At 44.4% G+C, this 18,138-nt stretch overlaps 1 protein-coding gene across 6 annotated transcripts in view; it reads left to right on the top strand.

Annotated features, from left to right (window-relative positions):
• Positions 1–18,138, top strand: part of PDZD2 (PDZ domain containing 2) — a 202,687-nt gene that overhangs the window by 112,475 nt on the left and 72,074 nt on the right. Inside the window, exon 1 of one of the 6 annotated variants that reach the window (XM_032992316.2) lies at positions 6,823–6,894. The exons of the other annotated variants lie outside the window; for them this stretch is intronic. Coding sequence (XP_032848207.2) covers positions 6,872–6,894 — 23 coding nt within the window. The 5' untranslated portion in view covers positions 6,823–6,871. Of the gene's footprint in view, positions 1–6,822; positions 6,895–18,138 lie in introns of those variants that run through there. 6 annotated transcript variants of the gene reach the window in all.

Raw genomic sequence — 18,138 nt, 5'->3', positions numbered from 1 at the left:
CATTGGCAGGCATTGGTATTTCTGAAGAAGCCAGAGTTTCTGGGAGTTTGCAGAGGTTGAGCTGAGCATAGCCAGGGAACCAGGCGAGAGTGGAAGTCTTGCCTCGCTGAGAGCAGGCAGGACCTGCGGGATGCTCTCTGAGTTTGCATGGGCCAGGTAACAGAGCAGGTTGCTAAAATCTTTGAAGATGCAGGAATAGTTCAGTTGATACCTCCCTTCATGCTGCTGGCAAGGAAGCAGCGATGTTGACCCGAGCAAACCTGAACCCAGAGTTTTGCTTCTGACCAGGGATCGCTGCTGTGCATCCAGCTGTGGTTTTTTTCCTTTGTATTCGGCTTTTAAAATTCAAATGCTTTGGACAGAAACATTATAGCATGAGTCTGTGTCTCTGAGGATGTTAGTCTGCTGAGACACTTGGCAGGAGCACAGAATATCTGAATGTGGAGTAACTTGCTTTTTCATTTTATAAAGCCTTATGTAAACACATTGTTTGGATTATTGGGAGTCGATTGTTTAACTTTTCTCTCTACAGTTTGAAAAACAACAACAAAAAAAAAAAAAGCCCCAAAGGAAAAAGAAACAAAACACTACTTATTTTCCTGGTGTGTTCATGTAACACTTTCCAAATGTAAAAGCCTCATAAGATATGGAAAACCAGCCATACTATTTATACTGCTTGTATGAAAAAGACTGATCAAAGGAGCACAACTGTGCTTGGCTTTATTTAGCATTGATGACTGCATTAATGTCAGGGTGCTTATTATTTTATGGAATTCAAAAACTGTGGGCTCTGCAAAGCGTAAAGCCGGCTAAGGCTCTGGTGTGTGCTCGATTTATATCGTATTATGCTATGCATTGTGCTATCACAACACATTTTGTGCTCTGATGGCTGTGTTTCTTTGTCAGTCATTTGGAAGGTCTACTTTATGTTTGGGGCTTTTCTGTCCTTATTTTTATTCTTTTTTTTTTTTTTTTTTTTGACCCTGCTGAAGGTTGTTGAGAATTGAGAAGGTTTGGCCATGGTGAGAATGCCTGAGCTTTCTTCCATAGGGGCGAGCTAATCCCAGCTGTGTTCAGCTGAGCAGCCAGTACTCCCAGCACACAGGTGGAAAGGGGTTAGTTAAAATACATTCATGTGCCCTGACTCATTGTGCCCAGCTGCTATTGGCAGGCAGCTTTCTTGGCCACTAACAAGGCTGTGAAGAGGCCAAGTAGAAACAGACCCAGGAAAAAGCCTCAACAGATCAGCTGAGGGCAGTTTCTGCTGATTCCCATACAGGCATGATACCTTATACCAAAATGTTTTGATGTTGTGTACACATATGAGGCAGAGCATGGGGTCAGGGCCCTTCTGCCTGGGAGTGGGGGGAGAGGAGGATGCAGCAAGTGTGCTCAGATGGATAATTTAAAGGGTTAGTACTAAAATGGTTGTATGCCAACAAACTGTGCAGTTGGTTAAAGCCTGGCTTTAAGGGGTGGATTAGATGATCAGATCCCAACCAGAAATCTCACTAAAAAGCTTTACGCATGTTTTTGAGTGCTGTTGTCTCTCTCTCTGCATACACGGTCAGGACATGACTTTTGTTATGTCTTGCAAACAGTGGCTGTGAATGGGAACAGGCAGTACAGTCCAGCCCTGTGTATTGCTGGCGTGGGACAGCAGCCTTTTGACATGGCATAGTTCAGCATTTTGCTGTTGAGATTTCTCCTTTTGTAACTGCTGGTCACATTGGTGGTGAAAGCAATGCTGTGTTTAAAGTGGAAAAAAACAATTCTTATGTGCTAGACAAGTTTGAAATATTTGGCTTTTCCCACATTCTCTGGACTTCAGAGGGTGGCTGTTATTTCCCTCCCCCCAGATGGTCACGTGTCTCTCTTTATGAATCAGGTATTGTTTTTAGTACCTTTATTTGATTACCAGGGAGCATGTGTCTTTTTTTTTTTTTTCTTTTTTCTTTCCTCTTTTGGCCTTTTGCATAGTCATAGCTTGTTCTTACCACTTGCTTGGAAGTAAAGATGGTGTGTGAACCTGAAAATAAAAGGTGATCAATTCTTTCCTAATGGCCTCTTGTACAGGCATGTTGAGGCAGCAGTGGGCATGGTGGGTCTCCTGCCTGCAGTCAGTGTTGGCTGCTTTGCAGAGCTCTCCTGGTGTTGGTACTGGCTTTGGTGATGGCAGAACCTGGTTGATCCACAGCTTTACATATATCAGCACTGGTCAGATGATCTGCCCATGTTCAAGATCTTTTGTTTTCCAAACACCAGAAAGGTTGGTCTGAGCAAAACTGGCAGATACGTTCAGTAACACTTCATGTAGCATGTGGGATCTGGGGTTTTTCCCATTGCTCACACAGGAGCAGGGCTGGTGGTCAGGACCCCAGCCGAGCTGCAGGAGTCCTACATTTTTTGTGTCACATCTCTACGGTGACCCTTTGAGACCAGAGCCCTTCACAGTGCTATACTCAGACCTTGCTTGCCTTCCTATGAAGGGATTAAAGGGTAGCCCTGGGTGCTGGGAGCTGTGGGTCCTGCTCCTGGTGCTCCTCAGATGGTGTCGAAGATGGAAGATGGAGCTGAATTTCAGGGATGCAGAGTGTTCAGGGTAGAGCATGTCCAAAAGCTGGGCTTGCCCTCAGTGTCTGCAGTGGGGGACTCTAGCACCAAGTGCTTGGAGAGGCTCTGGTTTTACAGCTGTATCCTCCATGCACCGCTTTGGTGTAAGAGATTAATTCACCGTTGATGCTGTGAGGTCATAATTTGGACTAATTTATTTCACATTGAACTTGTTAAGTGTTTTTGACCAGCAGTGAGAAACCTCTGTGATGTGGCTACCAAGGATGTGTTAGCAGAGACTGAGGAGTATATAACAGGGTATGAGAGGATGAGTGGGGAGACCCTTGTCAACTCCTAACCTCCACTGAGTTTCCACTGCAGGCTTCACCACTTGTTTAGGAATGGAATGCAGGGTCTGGCACGTGAGTCTGCAGAGGTGGTTGACCCCTCTTGGAGGTGTCATTGATGATATAGAGCAAAGTGTTCAACTGCAGTCTTTGTTTCCATGGGTTAAGGACCTCCTTTTCAAATCCTTTGTGATCGGGTCAGTAAATGTACTAAAGAAATTAGGAAACCAAGTAAATTATTAAGTCAGTAAATCTAATATGGATTTAGGGTCTGCCCTCCCTTCATCGAGTTTGAGTAATGATGATTATATATGAGTCTAAACTGCCAAGTTTGGACTTGTATCCAGACTGCTACTTCAAGCCTCATGTCCTGGCTTTTAGTATCTGGTTCAGATCCAGTACATTAGGATTAATATATGTATATTGGCGAGGGTAAATAGACCTTAAAGTATGGTAGATATTAATGAGATATTTGTGTGTTCTGTTAGCAGGTTTGTTTCATATATATGCTTAGAGATCTTGATTTTTAGATAGAATTTAATAAACTGGAGGAGGTGACAAGCTTTTATGTGCAGCAAATGGCTTTTGTGACCCATTTCAGAGAGAGCTGGAAGTTTATGCTGGGGGCTACTGGCAGTACTGCTGAGGCCTCATCTCTGTCTTCCTATCCAAAGAACTGACTTAGGAGGGTATGGAAGGAAATTAAGAAGAATGTATTAATTAAGTTGAAACATGATATCAAAATGGCACAAAATATATCAATAAATTTGGTGCGATAGCTGTTTTCTTGATAGGAGTTCAACTATTAGGTAAGTGATCCAACCATTGCTTTACTGAAGGCAAGTCTCTCTGGGTGGTAAATTCGTCTTCAGCCCCTTCAGGGTTTATGTCTTTTATTTCTCAGATGGTGAAAGTAATCCCTCTTGCAAACTGAATTTTGCCAGTGGCAACTCTTCTAAGGCATCAGCTTTGAGCATGGTCCAAAGCTAATTAAATCAGAGTATTGATCAAATAGTTGGATTTATGCTTTGGCTTTGTGTTCTCCTTGCTTGAAGAAGGAGCTGCCTTGCTTCCCTGATGTCCTCTTATGTATTTAGGAAAAATAGAAGAACTTGTACGTCTCTTCCCTTGCAAAAAAATGTGAAAATACTGAGGAGATTGAGGGGAAGAACATTGGAAGAAGAAAAGTAACCTCTAAACTAGAAGATACCTTGGGAATTTCAAGGGTCAGGAACATATGGAGAGCTGATAACATCTTCCTCTGCTGTTTGCCAGCACATTTCTATCGGGTCCTTGCCAAAAACTTCCCCAAAGGGAGGGGCTTTAGTCGCTACAAGGAGGGCTTTGTGAGGACAGTGCTGCCCCTTGTCCCCTCTTGCCTTCTGGTGACACAGGCAACTTAGGCGAGCTCTGTTTTTGGGAACATGTAGTGTCTTGCGTGAAAAATACAGTAACTGCATTAGCAGGGCAATTCTGCTTGGTCAAATGAAACACAGGTTTGCAAGCAGCATGATGAGATGACGAATCTGGTACTGTCTCGGTCCCATTGAGGTGATAGAAAGCTTTGTGTTTTATTGCATGGAGCATACATGTTTTATGTATGTAAGGTATAGGTGCAAAATTCAGTAGGGTACAACAGATTTAATTAAACTTTTGGAATATGATAATAATTTTGTTGGATTTTTAACTATCCTATAAATTTTATTAATATCTATATCGTTGTCCTGCATTAAATACCAAGTCTTACATTCTCTAGTATCTTAGATTTTAAAAGCTATTCTGTTAAGCATCTCCAGACACCAGACTGACCTGGCACCCAAACTGGTAACCAAAACCAGTCCCCCAGCACATTGCAGAATTTTGTCCATTAATATTACATAGCATTTGCTTCTAATATATGTTACATATGTGTGGGCGCTGTAGTATCTCAGTCATGTTTATGACTTCATCCCTGTCTGATGCTTAAAACAGATGGTACTTATATGGCATCCATATGAGGAGAGTTTATGCATTGTATCTCTATGTGCATATATTTGATCGGTGTGAGAGCAAATATCCCAGCCAAAGAAAAATTGTTCATGGGAGAGTAAATGCTACCATATTTCAGAATAAAGGCTGTAGCAGGCTAATTTTAAGGTTTTGCATATAACAGATGAAGCTGCTAATAGTGCCTCAGCATCAAGATAGCACTAAATAAAAAGGAGACGATCAACAGGTGTCTGTCCTGGGGTTTTGGTATTTTTCTGCTTTTAATACTTCAGTCCTAATGCATAATGGGGGGCGTGGGGGTGTCATCATTGTCATGGAAACGAGGCATGATGGTAATTAAGATGGATGTGGGTCTTTTGTTTCTGGGGTGCATGTGGCTACTGAAGTGTCTGTTATTGTGCTCGGTGGCAATTTGTTGAGATTATCTCCTGTGTGTGACTTCCATGAACACAGCAAATGGAGACTCTGTGTTTTGATGCTTCTTATCTGAGTAAATGCCAGCAAATAGAATCCACAAATTTGCTCTATTTTTGAACACAAAGGCTTCTAGGTAGGGTTGGAGGGTGACATATTTCTGTCTTTGAAAAAGTTGCTATTATGCTGAATTGCTTCACTTTTTGGGGGGGAAAAAGGAAAACCACAAACCTTCTTGCTGCAGAACATTTGTATTTAGCAAGAATTAAGTGGAAGCTGGGAGTTCCTAAGGGCAGTTGTTGCTGTGCTGGGTGTTGGGGTTGAGAGCTCCTGTCCTGTCTGGCAGTGAGGACAGTCTTGTGCCTCCCAGTGAAGAGCAGTATGTGTCCGAAAAAAGACCCTGTGGTCATCTTGGCAAAGCTTCCCAAAGGGCTGTGAAGGAGCAGCCGTGGCTCTGAGCCATCACAGCACTCCGGGAAGGAAGTCCCAGTCTTGTGGGGCAAGTGGCAAAGTGCCTGTTGATTTCTGGGGAGGGTAAGGGGTTGTCAAAAGTTTTGCTGCTGGAGATTTGGCTGGATTACGACAGCTTTAGGGCTGCTGTAGGATTGTAATGGCTGTTTTGGGAAGATGGAAAATAGCACTACATTAAAGTGCCCATGGCAGAGTTGCTTGGCATACAGATGTACAGCTAATAGTTCTCTGGCACTGCCTGTGGGCTGTCCAGTGCCCTTCTGTGTTGCTAGAGGAGCAGAAACATCCTGCTACAGAGATGTGATCCAGCCCCCCACTTGTCCAACAAAGAAATTCTTGTTGCTAAACAAAAAGCTTTCTTATGGAAAATATAGATGCCCAGAGTCTGAATTTATGTTTCTCTCCATGGGTTGAGTCACTGCACTGGTTTTTAATAGAGCCCCTCTGGATTTGTGTGGCTGCTACTCAGATTAAACTCTTATCCAGTGTGTGAAATAGGATTCAGTAGTTGTGCTCTGTTGCTGTCCTGCTGCTTGAAGACAGTTGCTGGTTAAAGTCTGCTTCTGGCTTTCTGTGCAGATAGCAGTTACAAAATACATTATGGAGCATCCTCCTATCGGGTTATACTGACTGCCTGCGCATGCTATGACTTGTTATTTTTAAGCAGACATCCAATACCTGCTATCGTGTTGGTTGTGTTTCGTTTAATTGAATTCAGTCTTATGTGAGAACATGCTGACAAGTCCAATCAATACTTTCAGTGAAAGTTTAGCAAGGGGAGGGAAGGAAATTAGCTATATGACATGTTATAAGCTTATCATGAAGTAGATGCGATGATTTGTAATGGGAATTTTTAGTTTCCTCCCTCTGTTGGGACTTGCATCTTTTTTTCCTGCAGTTGCTGCCAGGTTCTGCTCTGAAATTCAGGAACATGATTTGTAACACCTTTGGAGCAAGACATGCAGATTCCCTTGGGGAGGGAAGTGAGCTGGAAAAGCTGGTGGAAGAGCTGGGGTGCTGTGGGTGGGGCAGGCGGTGGAGCAGGAGAGGAAGAGGGAGCCAGGTTGGAGGAAGTGTGAGCAGCGCTGAGTCCTTGGATGCATACCTGCTGGTCTCTGCTGTAAGTAAACCTGCACGTAAAGCAGATGAATGCAAGTCAGAAGGGGAAAGGAAATTTCTTTTCCTATGATGCTGTTGCCTTTGATTTTTTTTTTTTTTTTTTAAAGTAGCTTATCTGCCAAATAAATGCGCTCTGTAAGAAGCAGGGATGGGTAGAAACTCTTGGAATTGAAATTTGTGAGGCTTGCAATCTGCTTCTCTGGGCTTTGCATATCTTGTAGGGGTTTGTAAACTTTGTTTTGCTTGTCAGCCTATCTGCATCTATGAGGGAGTCTTTGCCTCTGGCTAGTGTGCCCTTGGCATTAAATTAAGAACCCCCCCCCCCCCCCCCCGATCCCTGTCCTGTAAAAGTTGATCTGGAAGAGCTGTACAGCTCATCTGTAGTACACCAACTGTTTTTTTTTACTTTCTTTATTTTTTTACTGCAGATTTTGTTTTTGTTTTCAGTCTCTTCTTTTGTGTGTCTGTCTTCTATCCTTTTGTGCTATCTCTTACTGTTAAATATTCAAACTCTTGAGCTGCACGTGGGCTAAAAATTATTATTGCTTTGAACTTGCAAATGAATTAAGTGAATTCCCACATCCACTGCAGGAAGGGAAAATACTCAGTTTGAAATATAATTTGGAGCCTATAGGAAAATGCATCTGATGAAGTTTGTGCTAATTCTATAGCTTTGGTACCGAAGCACCAGTTCTGTTATTGTCAAGAGTATTGCATGTAAGCTCTGTATTTTAATAGTAACTCAGTATGGCTAATTAGTTTGAAGGCTCTTTGAAGAAGCTGATGTACTGACTAAGTACGCTCTTATTTTTCAAAGCAACTAAAGGCACTCTTAATTTACAGAGCAGCTAGTTGTAAAACTGCGTTTGGTTTGCATGCTAGGAGACAGTGTGAAGCCCGAGCATGCTTGCAGGCAAATTTACTCCAACGCTGTCTGCTAGCATTGGTGTTAGTGTGCTCAAAGGAGGTTTCTGGGTCTTTGGCACAGTAGCACAGCATAAATTTGTGCCACTGGGTTTGATGTGTCCGGGAGGAGGATGTCATGTAATGAATGCTCCTGCACCATTGAAATCAGTGGCAGTATTATCAATCTCTCCTCTGTTTGCAGGCAGGTTCAATCCAATAATGAAGAGCAGCTTTGAGTTTCTAACCAGATGACATGGCTAATCCTGAAGCATGTATAAAGCAGCCATAGTTATTAGGAGATTTGTGGCTTTGAAAGTTCGGATTCCCTTAGTGCAGTTTGTTAATGGCAAGGATTTGCAGCAAGTGAATAATAGATGAAAGTCATCAAAAGGCTTAAAGGGGATTTCTTGTGACGTGGTGCTGCTCTGTCTCATGCCAGAGCTGGAGATTTCTGGGTGTATCCTAAAAATAAAAATTTAAAAAAAGATAAAGGGGAAAAGAAAATCAACAATTGTTCCATATTTTGTGCCACTCTGGGAAGTCAAGTTGATGGTTGATGTATTGGGAATACAGCCACAGTGCAGAGCAATGTGTGCGTAATTCCCCTGCTTCTGTCTTTCTCCTGTGCTGGCAGTGCCCCAGCAGTAAGCAGACCCTTCATAGCTCCGGGGCTGTCAGGCGGAGGGGAAGGGGTGCCCATGGCCATCCTCTCTTCTGCACCATGCAAGGTGAGCTGGGATGGTGCTACACCTCCTCACCACCTGGCACGGCTCTTTGCTGGGACACTGCTTTGCTCCAGGGGGTGTTTTCACCTGAAAAGCCCCTGGGGCCATGGCACCAAGAGTTTCCTGCAAGCTGGAAGCTGTTGGGCAGCAACCCTGAGGGGCTGTGTAATTCTGTGTGATGGGGTAACATCCTTTCCCCAACATGCCCTTCCTGCGGGACCATCTGACCTCAGGCAGGAGGGTACCCCAATATTTGTGCTGGGGACTCCTCTGAACCAGGGCTGGGTGTGGTGATGTGTGCCCTTGCCTGATTCTGTGTTAACAGGTTCAGTCCTGACTGGTCACTGGCCTGGGATACCCACAGTCACCTTTTGGGTGGCAGCATCAATCCCTGTTCAGTGGCTGGGTCAGGGCTGCAGGAAGCTCTTTCCTCAGCCTGTGGGGAAGAAGAATCAATTAAAAACCCTCACTGTTGTTGTGGTGTGATGGTGGTGTGAGGGGTCCCAGGGATGTCCTTAGGCAGAAACATTGTGGGGTGGTATCCCAACATGGGATGGAGGGTGAGAGCTTGCAATCTTTATTTGTTTTTTAATTAAAAAAAAAAAATAGTATATATTTTCCCTCAGCTGTGATGTCCCATGTTAGATTGAAAATCTCTTACATCTGACATTTAATGAAGTTGCAATTTGGGTCAAATCCTGATGCATTTTGGCTGCAGCAGCATCTTGAAAGGGGCTGATTTGCTGCTGGGAAGAGTTGGTTATGTGAACAGATGCAGAAGGCAGAGTCCCATTCACTCACCTGACTGTAAAAATAGTGTTTGCTTTTGGGGAGGCTGCTGGGGCCTGTCCTGCCTATCCAAGGCAGTTTCTGGGGTTGCAGCCCCCATCGTAGCCAGCCAGAGGGATGCCCATATATTTGTAGCTGTCAAAGTGGTTAAAGCAGGCTGCAAAATCTGTGTTAAATCTAGGAACTTCATAGTGTGCAGAGTGCTGGTTAGGAAGTTTAAATCATCTGCAAATACTAATCCATTGGCCCTCTGAGGAAGGCATGTCTGTCTTGTTTGTGTTGCAAAATCAAGTGAAAGTTAGGAAATGTTTATGGTTGCTGCCATGTGTGTTTGTTAATTCTTCTCCCTTTTGGCCTTGTCCAAACTCACAGTGGTAAAAACAGAAAGTGAGGATGTAATTAGAAGCTGGTTTATAATGTGAGCATTCAAGGAAGGAGGCAAACATATTACAGACAGGCACGTGTATATCTGGCATTGTCCAACTCCTGCCTTTGCAAACTGTTTTGTTGCAGATTCCTGTCTGTAGTTCCTAAATTTACTTGAGTGATGGGGTTTGGGGGCACGCAGTGTCAGTTGGGGTGTCATCCTGGGGGTGGTTGTTGCCCAGGCAGGGGTGATTTTCTCCACCTGGGTTGGTGCCAGCCTCAGCAAGTTGGTAGTTTTTGTTTCGCTGGTGATCTGCCTCCGCCTGGGAATCCTGAGCATCTGTGACTGAAGCGTTTGAATTTAGAGCAATGCACTTGCCTGGGCAAAAATAACCCCAGCCCTCTCACTAGGGAGCTAGGATGGGAAATGTCTGTGCTCATGGGGAATTGTAAAACTGAATGAGTATCGGCATGGTTTTCTTGTTTTAGAGAAGGTGAGTTCTTTATTCTGGCCAAATGTCAGGAATATCAAAGGTATATTTGGGCAGTGGCAGAGAAAGGGTTTGGTATGACTGACGGAAACTGTTGAGCAAGAGAGACCGTGCTTTGTGAGGGATTATTATGGTTAGAAACCTGTCACAGCATGCAGAGGAAGCACGGTTCAGCAAGCCCATAGTTGGAGCCGAAAGCAGTTCATCCCCAGGATTTACTGTATGTGCAGCCTGTCGTCACAGCCAAGAACAAAGTAGCGATGTTAAATAGCTAAATAAACCTCCTGTCCCTGCAGGCAATGGTCCTCCAAAGACAAAAATGTCCTTTGCGAGAGTGGCTCCAAGTGGAATGAAGCACTGATGGGCTCGCTGGAAGGGGAGGGTGGGCTTGGACTGATGCAGTCCACAAGCACCATGATGGGTAACAGCATCGCGTGTTGAGGGCCTCGCCGTGATGAGCACGGTTGTGGGAAATTTGCTCCTTTTCCCTTCATCCTCAGGCCTCCTGCAGCCTGAAATCCACCCTAAAGTCACAAGAAGTAACATACGTGGGGGTGCATTTGTGTGTACGAGTTTAGGCTCTTTTTCCCCTTTAGTAAGTTTTTTTTTTTTTTAAAGGCTTTTTATGGCATAGTCAGATCACACTTTGAGGCTTTTTCCCTGCTCTGACAGAGGGTTAGGGTTTCTTTTTTGCTGTTAGTAGAGAACTGAATTTCTCATCTCAAATACCATGTTTCTGGCTTTGTGAGCTTTGTGGTCAAATCACAAGATCTGAGGATGCTGAATGACAGGTGTTGCTCCCCCTTGATAAGGAGGGAACAGCTGATGAAGTAGCTACTGTTTTCACTATTAGGAAGAATCCTGGAAAATGCCCAAAACCGAGTGGTCTTTTGAAGGCAAATAGCCCTTGCTGCTAAAATTGGCCCCTTCAAATAAATCCCAGAGCCATGAATTTGTTCCTTCCATATCTGCCCCCTAGCAGTTGCGGTGTTATTTGAAGCCTGGCCTCTCTCTGTTAATAGGGCTCCTCTCAGGAGCTCAAATAAGCTTGCAAAAGCATTGGAAATAAGTCTCTCCTACCCCAACATACCACTTCCTGCTGTAAAATAGACTTGATTAAATTTTCTGGCTCTCCCTTTCATTGCTCGCAGATATCCAAAACCTCCACTTCTCAGTGGAAAGAGGTACTTTGGGAATTACAACTAATGTTGAAACCTAAAGAATGTGGTTTGCCAAAACAATGTTGCAGAGATTTTTATTTTTTTTTTTTTCCCCCATTTGAAATACCATTGTAAAACTATGCTGCTGGAATAAAAGCTCTTTGGGATGTGTTTTTTTTCTCCTCCCTTTTGAGCATTTGTGGTAATTTCTGCATAGGGAAAAATGGGAATATTTTTAACCTGAGGGGTGACCTCACCACCCAGGAATAGCCTGGGCCTGCCACTAGCTCTGCCCTGTGCTGCTGTACCAGTGTTTGCTGGGGGCACCATCCAGCCCCGGTGGGCTCGCAGACCTCCCACCAGCAGGCTTTGTTCCAGGGGCTCGTCACATTCACCTGTGGAATTTTTTGTGGCAGCCTCCCTGGGGTACTGTGTCTGGGCAAAAATCCTGGATTATGATAAAGAATATCTCCCATGCTGAACTTCTCATTCAATTTTGAGTACAAACCATTACTCTCAGGTTAAACCTACTCCCGGCTGTCACTGCTGCCTGGTGTGATTGCAAACCGGGGGCAAAATTAGATAACAGATTTGCAGGGAGGAAGAGGGAAGGATGTGAGCTGTATGTTTAGAAGTTGTTTTAGAGGGGTGATCCTAAAATAGCCTGGATGAAAAGTGGAGAGCTCTGGAAATAGGGTGGCAAGGTGTGAAACACAGTGACAAGATTTGGGCACTCTGGGTGAAGTGGGACAAGCATTACACACTGTATATACTTTGTACGTGGTTCACACACAGATGGCTTTTGACCCCTTCCTTGGTTCTTCATGTGAGGCACATGTGCTTTCCAGTTGGATGATTTATTTCATGTTTTGCAAATGTGAACTTGTTTGGGCTTTCCAATGTGGAGCAAGTCTTGTACCTCTGGAGAAACTGTGCAGAGAAGGAAAGTTGCTACCATGCAAGGCTGAAGATTTTCAAACAGACAGCACTCAATGCAAATCAATCTGCAGTGAAATAAAATCTTTATTTTGACATATTCTCTCAGTTTGGCAGTCAAAGCTCCAGTACCTCTTGATTCATATTTCTGAGATTTGTTGTCTAATTTGGAAGTATTGTTTTTTAAAAAGCCAAGTGTCTGAACTAATGATAACAAGCTGCATCTCTGCAATTAACAGCATCAGTGAAAACACTTTGAGCACTGCTCTGTAACTTACAGCAACTACAGCAAAAAGTAAACAGGAACTTATTTATATTCCAGTGTGTGTGCTGGGCATGCCTGTGAGCAAGTCTTGTCTGTCTGGGTCCTTGCACTTCTTGTAAAGCAGGAAATCATGCATGGACCTAATAGATGATAGCCCTGGTCTTTTTAAACTTGATGAATACATTGAAGTATATTCTCATTAGGGGCATGGAGCAATCACCCCATGTCTGCATTAGGCAGTAGTGTAGCCCAAAGGGGAGAGGATCTGTAGGATGAAATTGAGCCGAGACCTGACCGCCACACTATGTTATTTTTGAGGTTACTTTGGATTAGCTGTAGTGCAGTCCTGTGGACAAGACGCTAATGGGCACTCAGCTGGAGCGTACAGCACAGAAACTGGAGTGTGTTAACTGTGCTTCTGGCACACATCTGCCACTGAATTTCATCTGAGAAGAACCTGATGAGAGCTTGGAGACTGCCCAGGCATGCAAACCAAAGCACAGTAATATGGAAAATGAAATCTGCTTCAAAACTGCTTTTGATTTGTACTGAAGTGGTACACTAGACCTTGTTGATGGCAGCCCTTGATCATGAGGGCATTGGGAGCGACAGTGGCTAGCAGTCTCCCTGGAGCTTGAACATCCCCCTTCATTTGCAGTTTTGGGGCATTTTTTCCCCTCCATCTATCCTGCAGTAACAAGGCTGAAGAATAATCACCTCATGCCACATTCGAGTCCAGTAAAGCCTTGCTTAAGGAGGGCAGGCAAACTGAAATCAAGACATTTTGGGAGATATATTTGGTAAAAATGGAGTAAGAGGAAAGTTTCTCCATTGTTGATAGTGGAGGTGTTTCAATATGGATGTGGATTAGGAGCATGACTCTGGTAATTCACCCCTGTGAATGCCAAGAGGCATAAAGCAACTAAGTGTGTCTAGCCTTGCCCTGTCCTCCAGGGGAGGGCACGTCCACCTCTGGGCTCCAAGAGGAAGACTAATTGATGCTGCCTTTGGCAAAAACATAGAAGAGGTGTAAAACTTGACCTGCCTCCAAGTCCTCAAGAAGAGAGCAATTGCATAGAGACTAATTGGCAATGAAGAGCAATTGTATAGGACACCAAACAAAAAGCCTGTGCTTGTATCACCTGGAGCTACAGGAGCGTGTCTTCAGAAGGGTGGGAAATGATCATGGCGGGAGAGACCACATCTGAACACCAGTAACACTGCTTGGATCAGGGAGTAATTGCAGGTGCTAATGCCCAGTTGTAACTTGGCATCATTTTGGCCTGTTGCAGTAAAGGTAGAAACCTACTATTTATCATTTTTAAACTGATAACTAGTCATTTTAAATTGCTCAGTTTTCTTGTAACTGGAAATTATATTTGTGAGTGTGGCCATGTATCCAGCTAAATGTCTGTTTGCAGCAAAGCTCTGAACTAACAAATTGGAGCATTCAATGACGTGACGGTTTGACTGGATTAGACTGCTTTTGTTTGTACACTTTGCTGCTAACCAAGGAACAAATAGAATTTGTCTTCTTAATACACATTAGTCTGTCTCTAGGACCCAAACTCAAAAATCACCATGTCTGTCTGTCCCTTGGGACTTTATGATGCAGCTGTGGGAGTTGCATTTTTAGTAAGATCAGGTTCTTTGTAACGCTCGAGTCCAAAATCTCTGCAGTCTAAATGCAGTGTCACTGCTCTATTCTGCTAGCACAGCCAGTAAATCAGCAAATCCCAAAGGATTTTATGACGACTGCAGTTGCATAATCTGTTAGGTTTAGGATGTCTGTCAGAGCTCAGGTGGTTCCTTAGGTGTGGAGCAGCTGTGCAGCTCCTCAAGTCATCCTCTTCAGATGTTTGTTCTGGGAGGGGAGAGGGCTCACTGTAGCTATTCACATCCTTCATCTATGTGCTGGGTGTTTTGGAGGTCCCTGCTCTGCTTGCCACTCTCCCAAAGCCCCAGACGTGTTTGTGAGGCACATCTACAACATGCAGGGCAGAAATGCATTTTTTTGTGCTGTACCAGTGTAATTGCAGTGATCTAGTCTGTCTTCTTTGACACCTGTGGTGGGGATGTGATTCAGCTGGGCTTCGTTGTCTGCTGTGAGGATGCCTATCCTTTCAGTTTTAGAAACTGTAGGGGTGAATGCCATCCAGCCAAAGCCAGCCAGTACTTCTGCGTGCACCATGTGTGCAACTCCCTGCCCTAGGGCCGCGGCCGCAGGGGTCTCTCAGCCATACCCTGCCCACCTCTCCTCCTGTCCCTGCCTCTGCACCGCTGCGACCGGACCAGAGCATGGGGCTGGGTTTAAACTCCCCATCTTGAGGTCTGAGTTTTTGGAAGTTTGCTTTGGCTGGGTTAGTTTAAAGCTGGATTGGTTCCCTCACTGGGTTCATTTGTGCTGTTGCTCAAATGACTGTGCCAGCACCTGAGCAGGATGTGGGGTGGGAGGAATGCTGTGGTGGTGTTTGGTGTTGGCTGATCCCAGATGTAAGGTGTTTGTGAAACTGAAATACTTAAAGCCAGTGGCTTCACCACCTTAGACCTTAGAGCAACTTTGTGGGATAAGATGTGTTGTTGGCCCTACTTTTTCATGGAAAGACTTGCCTGGGGTGCTGCAAGGGATCTTTAATGCAGCAGGGGGAAAGGAATTCAGTTCTCTCCAATTCAAAGCTGTATCATTGCATCGATACCAAGGTAGAGTGAGGTGTCCCACCAGGCTTTAGTCATAGCCCTGTGTCGCAAGGCTGAGCTGAATCTCATCTCCCGGCAAAAGCCACAGGCAGGCAGTGAATCTGCAAAAACACAGCAGCAATCCTTCCTCCATTCCCTTTTCACCTTTCCTGAGAGTTCAGGATTTCACGATGGGCAAAGAGGTCTTGCCCAGTGCCTGCTGCCAGCCTTTACAGAGGTGTGTTTGCCCAGAGGCTCTCGCAGACTTCAGCACTGAAGCATTTGTTCCTGCTGGTTTTAAACTCTTGTTGGTTTGGTTTCTCAAAATGAACAGTGAGAATCAGACCTTGTCCCATCTGTTTGTTGCTACCATTGCTTCTCTGAGATGTTGGTGTTGTGTTGTGTTGTACAGACTGACAGCAGCCAGCCTGCAAGCAGCTCAAGCATCTCCAAGGTGAGAACAAACAGTGGGATGCTCGAAGGTACAGACAGTTTTAGTCCAGTGGAAGATTGGGACTAGTAAGCACCAAACATGCTTGTAGTGGCTTATAAAAGGCCACAGAAATATACACTGAAATTTAACTTCCAAATTAATTTTTCCTGCAAGATTTCAGTAGGTCTAGTTGCATTCCTTGCTGTACATTTAATAGTGAAAAATATGGCATAGAGAAAAAAAACTGGATTCAGAGTTTTGTTCTCCAGAAAGCCACCAGTTTGGCTATCCTGAGAAAAACCCAGTACGGTGTAGAGAGCCACAGCCTCTGTGAGATTCTGGGAGGTGCTGCTTAATCTTGGCCACAAGCTGAGGGCTGGGGGTTGCTCATCCTTGAAAGAGAGATGGGAGCCCTTTTGCCAGGGCTATTTGAATGCGCTGTCTGGGTGTTATTAGTCTCAGCTCCATGAGTGACTTTTATTTTTCCCTTTCTCCTGTTTATTAAGGCAGGCAGAGAACATCCTGTTCCTTGCATGTACCATCACCTGCAAAGCCTGGGGCAGGAAAGGGCTTGTCATTGATGAGATGCTGGATCAAGCTCATTCCTGGTGTGCTGTAGCTCCGTGCCCACAAGGGTATGTTGAAGTAGCAGCTGGGTTTACCAGTGCCATTGCCTTCTGCTGAGATAAACTGTGATTGGAGAGCTTAGTCCTCCAGGGAGGCAGAGGAGAGGACTGGCTATGGGATGTCCCTGCAGTCCCAAGGAGTTGAAACCTCTTGCAGGCTTGGCTGCAGTAAGGTTTGCCTGAGACTTTGCAGCTCAGTGTTTTCTTTTGCCTGCATGCATTAAGGCAGATTTGACTCCTGCCCAAAGACACAGCAATCTGTGAAAAGTACCTTCTGGTGCTTACTAAAATCAGTGGGCTGAGTGTTCTTGCATGGCGAGGGCAGTGAGGTGAGGGTTTCATGAGGAGCCATGTGCCCTTCCATTAGTCACTATCTGTTAGTCATTAATTTGTCCTGCTTTACCTGAAAAGCAAGTTAGCTTGTTTGCTGGTGTCATAGAGAGATGGTTTGTTAAGTTTAGCTTTTAAATCCCTCTGGGGGCTGGAGGTTTCAGTTCTGCAAGGATCCACACTGTCCTTCATCTTTCCAGCCTGAAGAAGATTGAGTTTCAAGACGTTTTACCATGTCAGTGTCTTTCAGAGAAGAACATAAAAATCAGTGGTTTGTCTGTCCTGCTAAGGCCATTACAGGTCCTGTGGGGGCTAGACAGCAGCTCTGAAAACCGTTGTCTCAGCTGAGGTTTCTTCCCCTGTGCCCTGGTAAGCTGCACGATGGGCTGGCTGGGGAGTTGTCAGCAATGCTCTGTGTGTATCATTTCCAAAGCACTTTCTGATCTATCAGGATGAAAGGTTCTGGAGAAATGCTAAGTAGTATTATTAGTGTAAGATAAACATACTTTTTCAATATTTCTGATCCTAAAGTGGATCCAGATGCTTTCTTATGGCTGCTGGGTCTGCTTTGGTTTTTCTGTAGCTCAGTGTGGCCGTCTGCATTTGTTCAAGTGAGATGGGATGTGACAGAGAGCTTGTCACAGAAGGCTCTTGTCAAGTCTGTAAACCTTTATATTTATACATGCACATACACAAACATATATATATAAAATGAAAAAATGACCAGCTTACTGTAAGACACCATTTCTGAGTCCGACACTTCACACATGGGCCAAGGAACTCGGAATAAACTCAGCAAGTTTATCAGTTTTTATGATCACAGCAATCAGTTCAGCTGCGTAGAGGAGAAATGGGATTTGGCTGCGTAACTCAAAATAGTCTCCGAAGGAAGTGGATGTGTCCATGTCTTCATAGCTCTGATACAAAAAGAGTATTAAATGCCCTTTGATACCAGCCACCAGTTGTGTTTTCCAACCTGTGGTTCAGCTTTGCAAGAGGTAACTTTCCAGCTCTGTTTCAAATGTGAAATAATTTTCCCCTGGTATTAAGGATTATTAACATTTTCATGGTTTCTCTCCTACAGAGAACAAGTCTACCCCACTGCTTAAGGGCTGTGTTTTATACTGGCTGGTGCCAGGTTGAGATCAAAGCAGCATGAGCAGCCGGGTGGTCCTTCCTTCTGAACACATCAGTGGAAAGTGTTTCCAAACCAATGTTTCAGTGATGTTTTAGACTCTGCTTGGGGAGATAATGCTGCAGCATCAGAGGTGACTCCCAGCTGTGCAGAGATGACTTCACACTACCTTGCAAAGACTGTCAGATACAGAAAGTGTGCCTGGTTATTTTTTGGTAAATAATACCAATAGATGTAGGATCAGCTGGTAAAATCTTCTGCATTCTTAAAAATCAGTGATAATAGAATTTGTTATGTGTTGTCATTTGCTGGCTGCCCAAGGAATAACTGCCCAAGGTTTCTTAGATGGTGTATGAGATCTAAGGACTGTCACCAAATCCTACTCCATCCCCTGCAAACCAAAATGG

Source organism: Tyto alba, unplaced genomic scaffold (genome assembly GCF_018691265.1).
Source record: "Tyto alba isolate M040663 unplaced genomic scaffold, T.alba_DEE_v4.0 Super-Scaffold_42, whole genome shotgun sequence".
Classification (NCBI taxonomy): Eukaryota; Metazoa; Chordata; class Aves; order Strigiformes; family Tytonidae; genus Tyto; species Tyto alba.
Note: the sequence above shows the minus strand (reverse complement) of the source record. Positions and strands in the feature narration are given on the sequence as shown.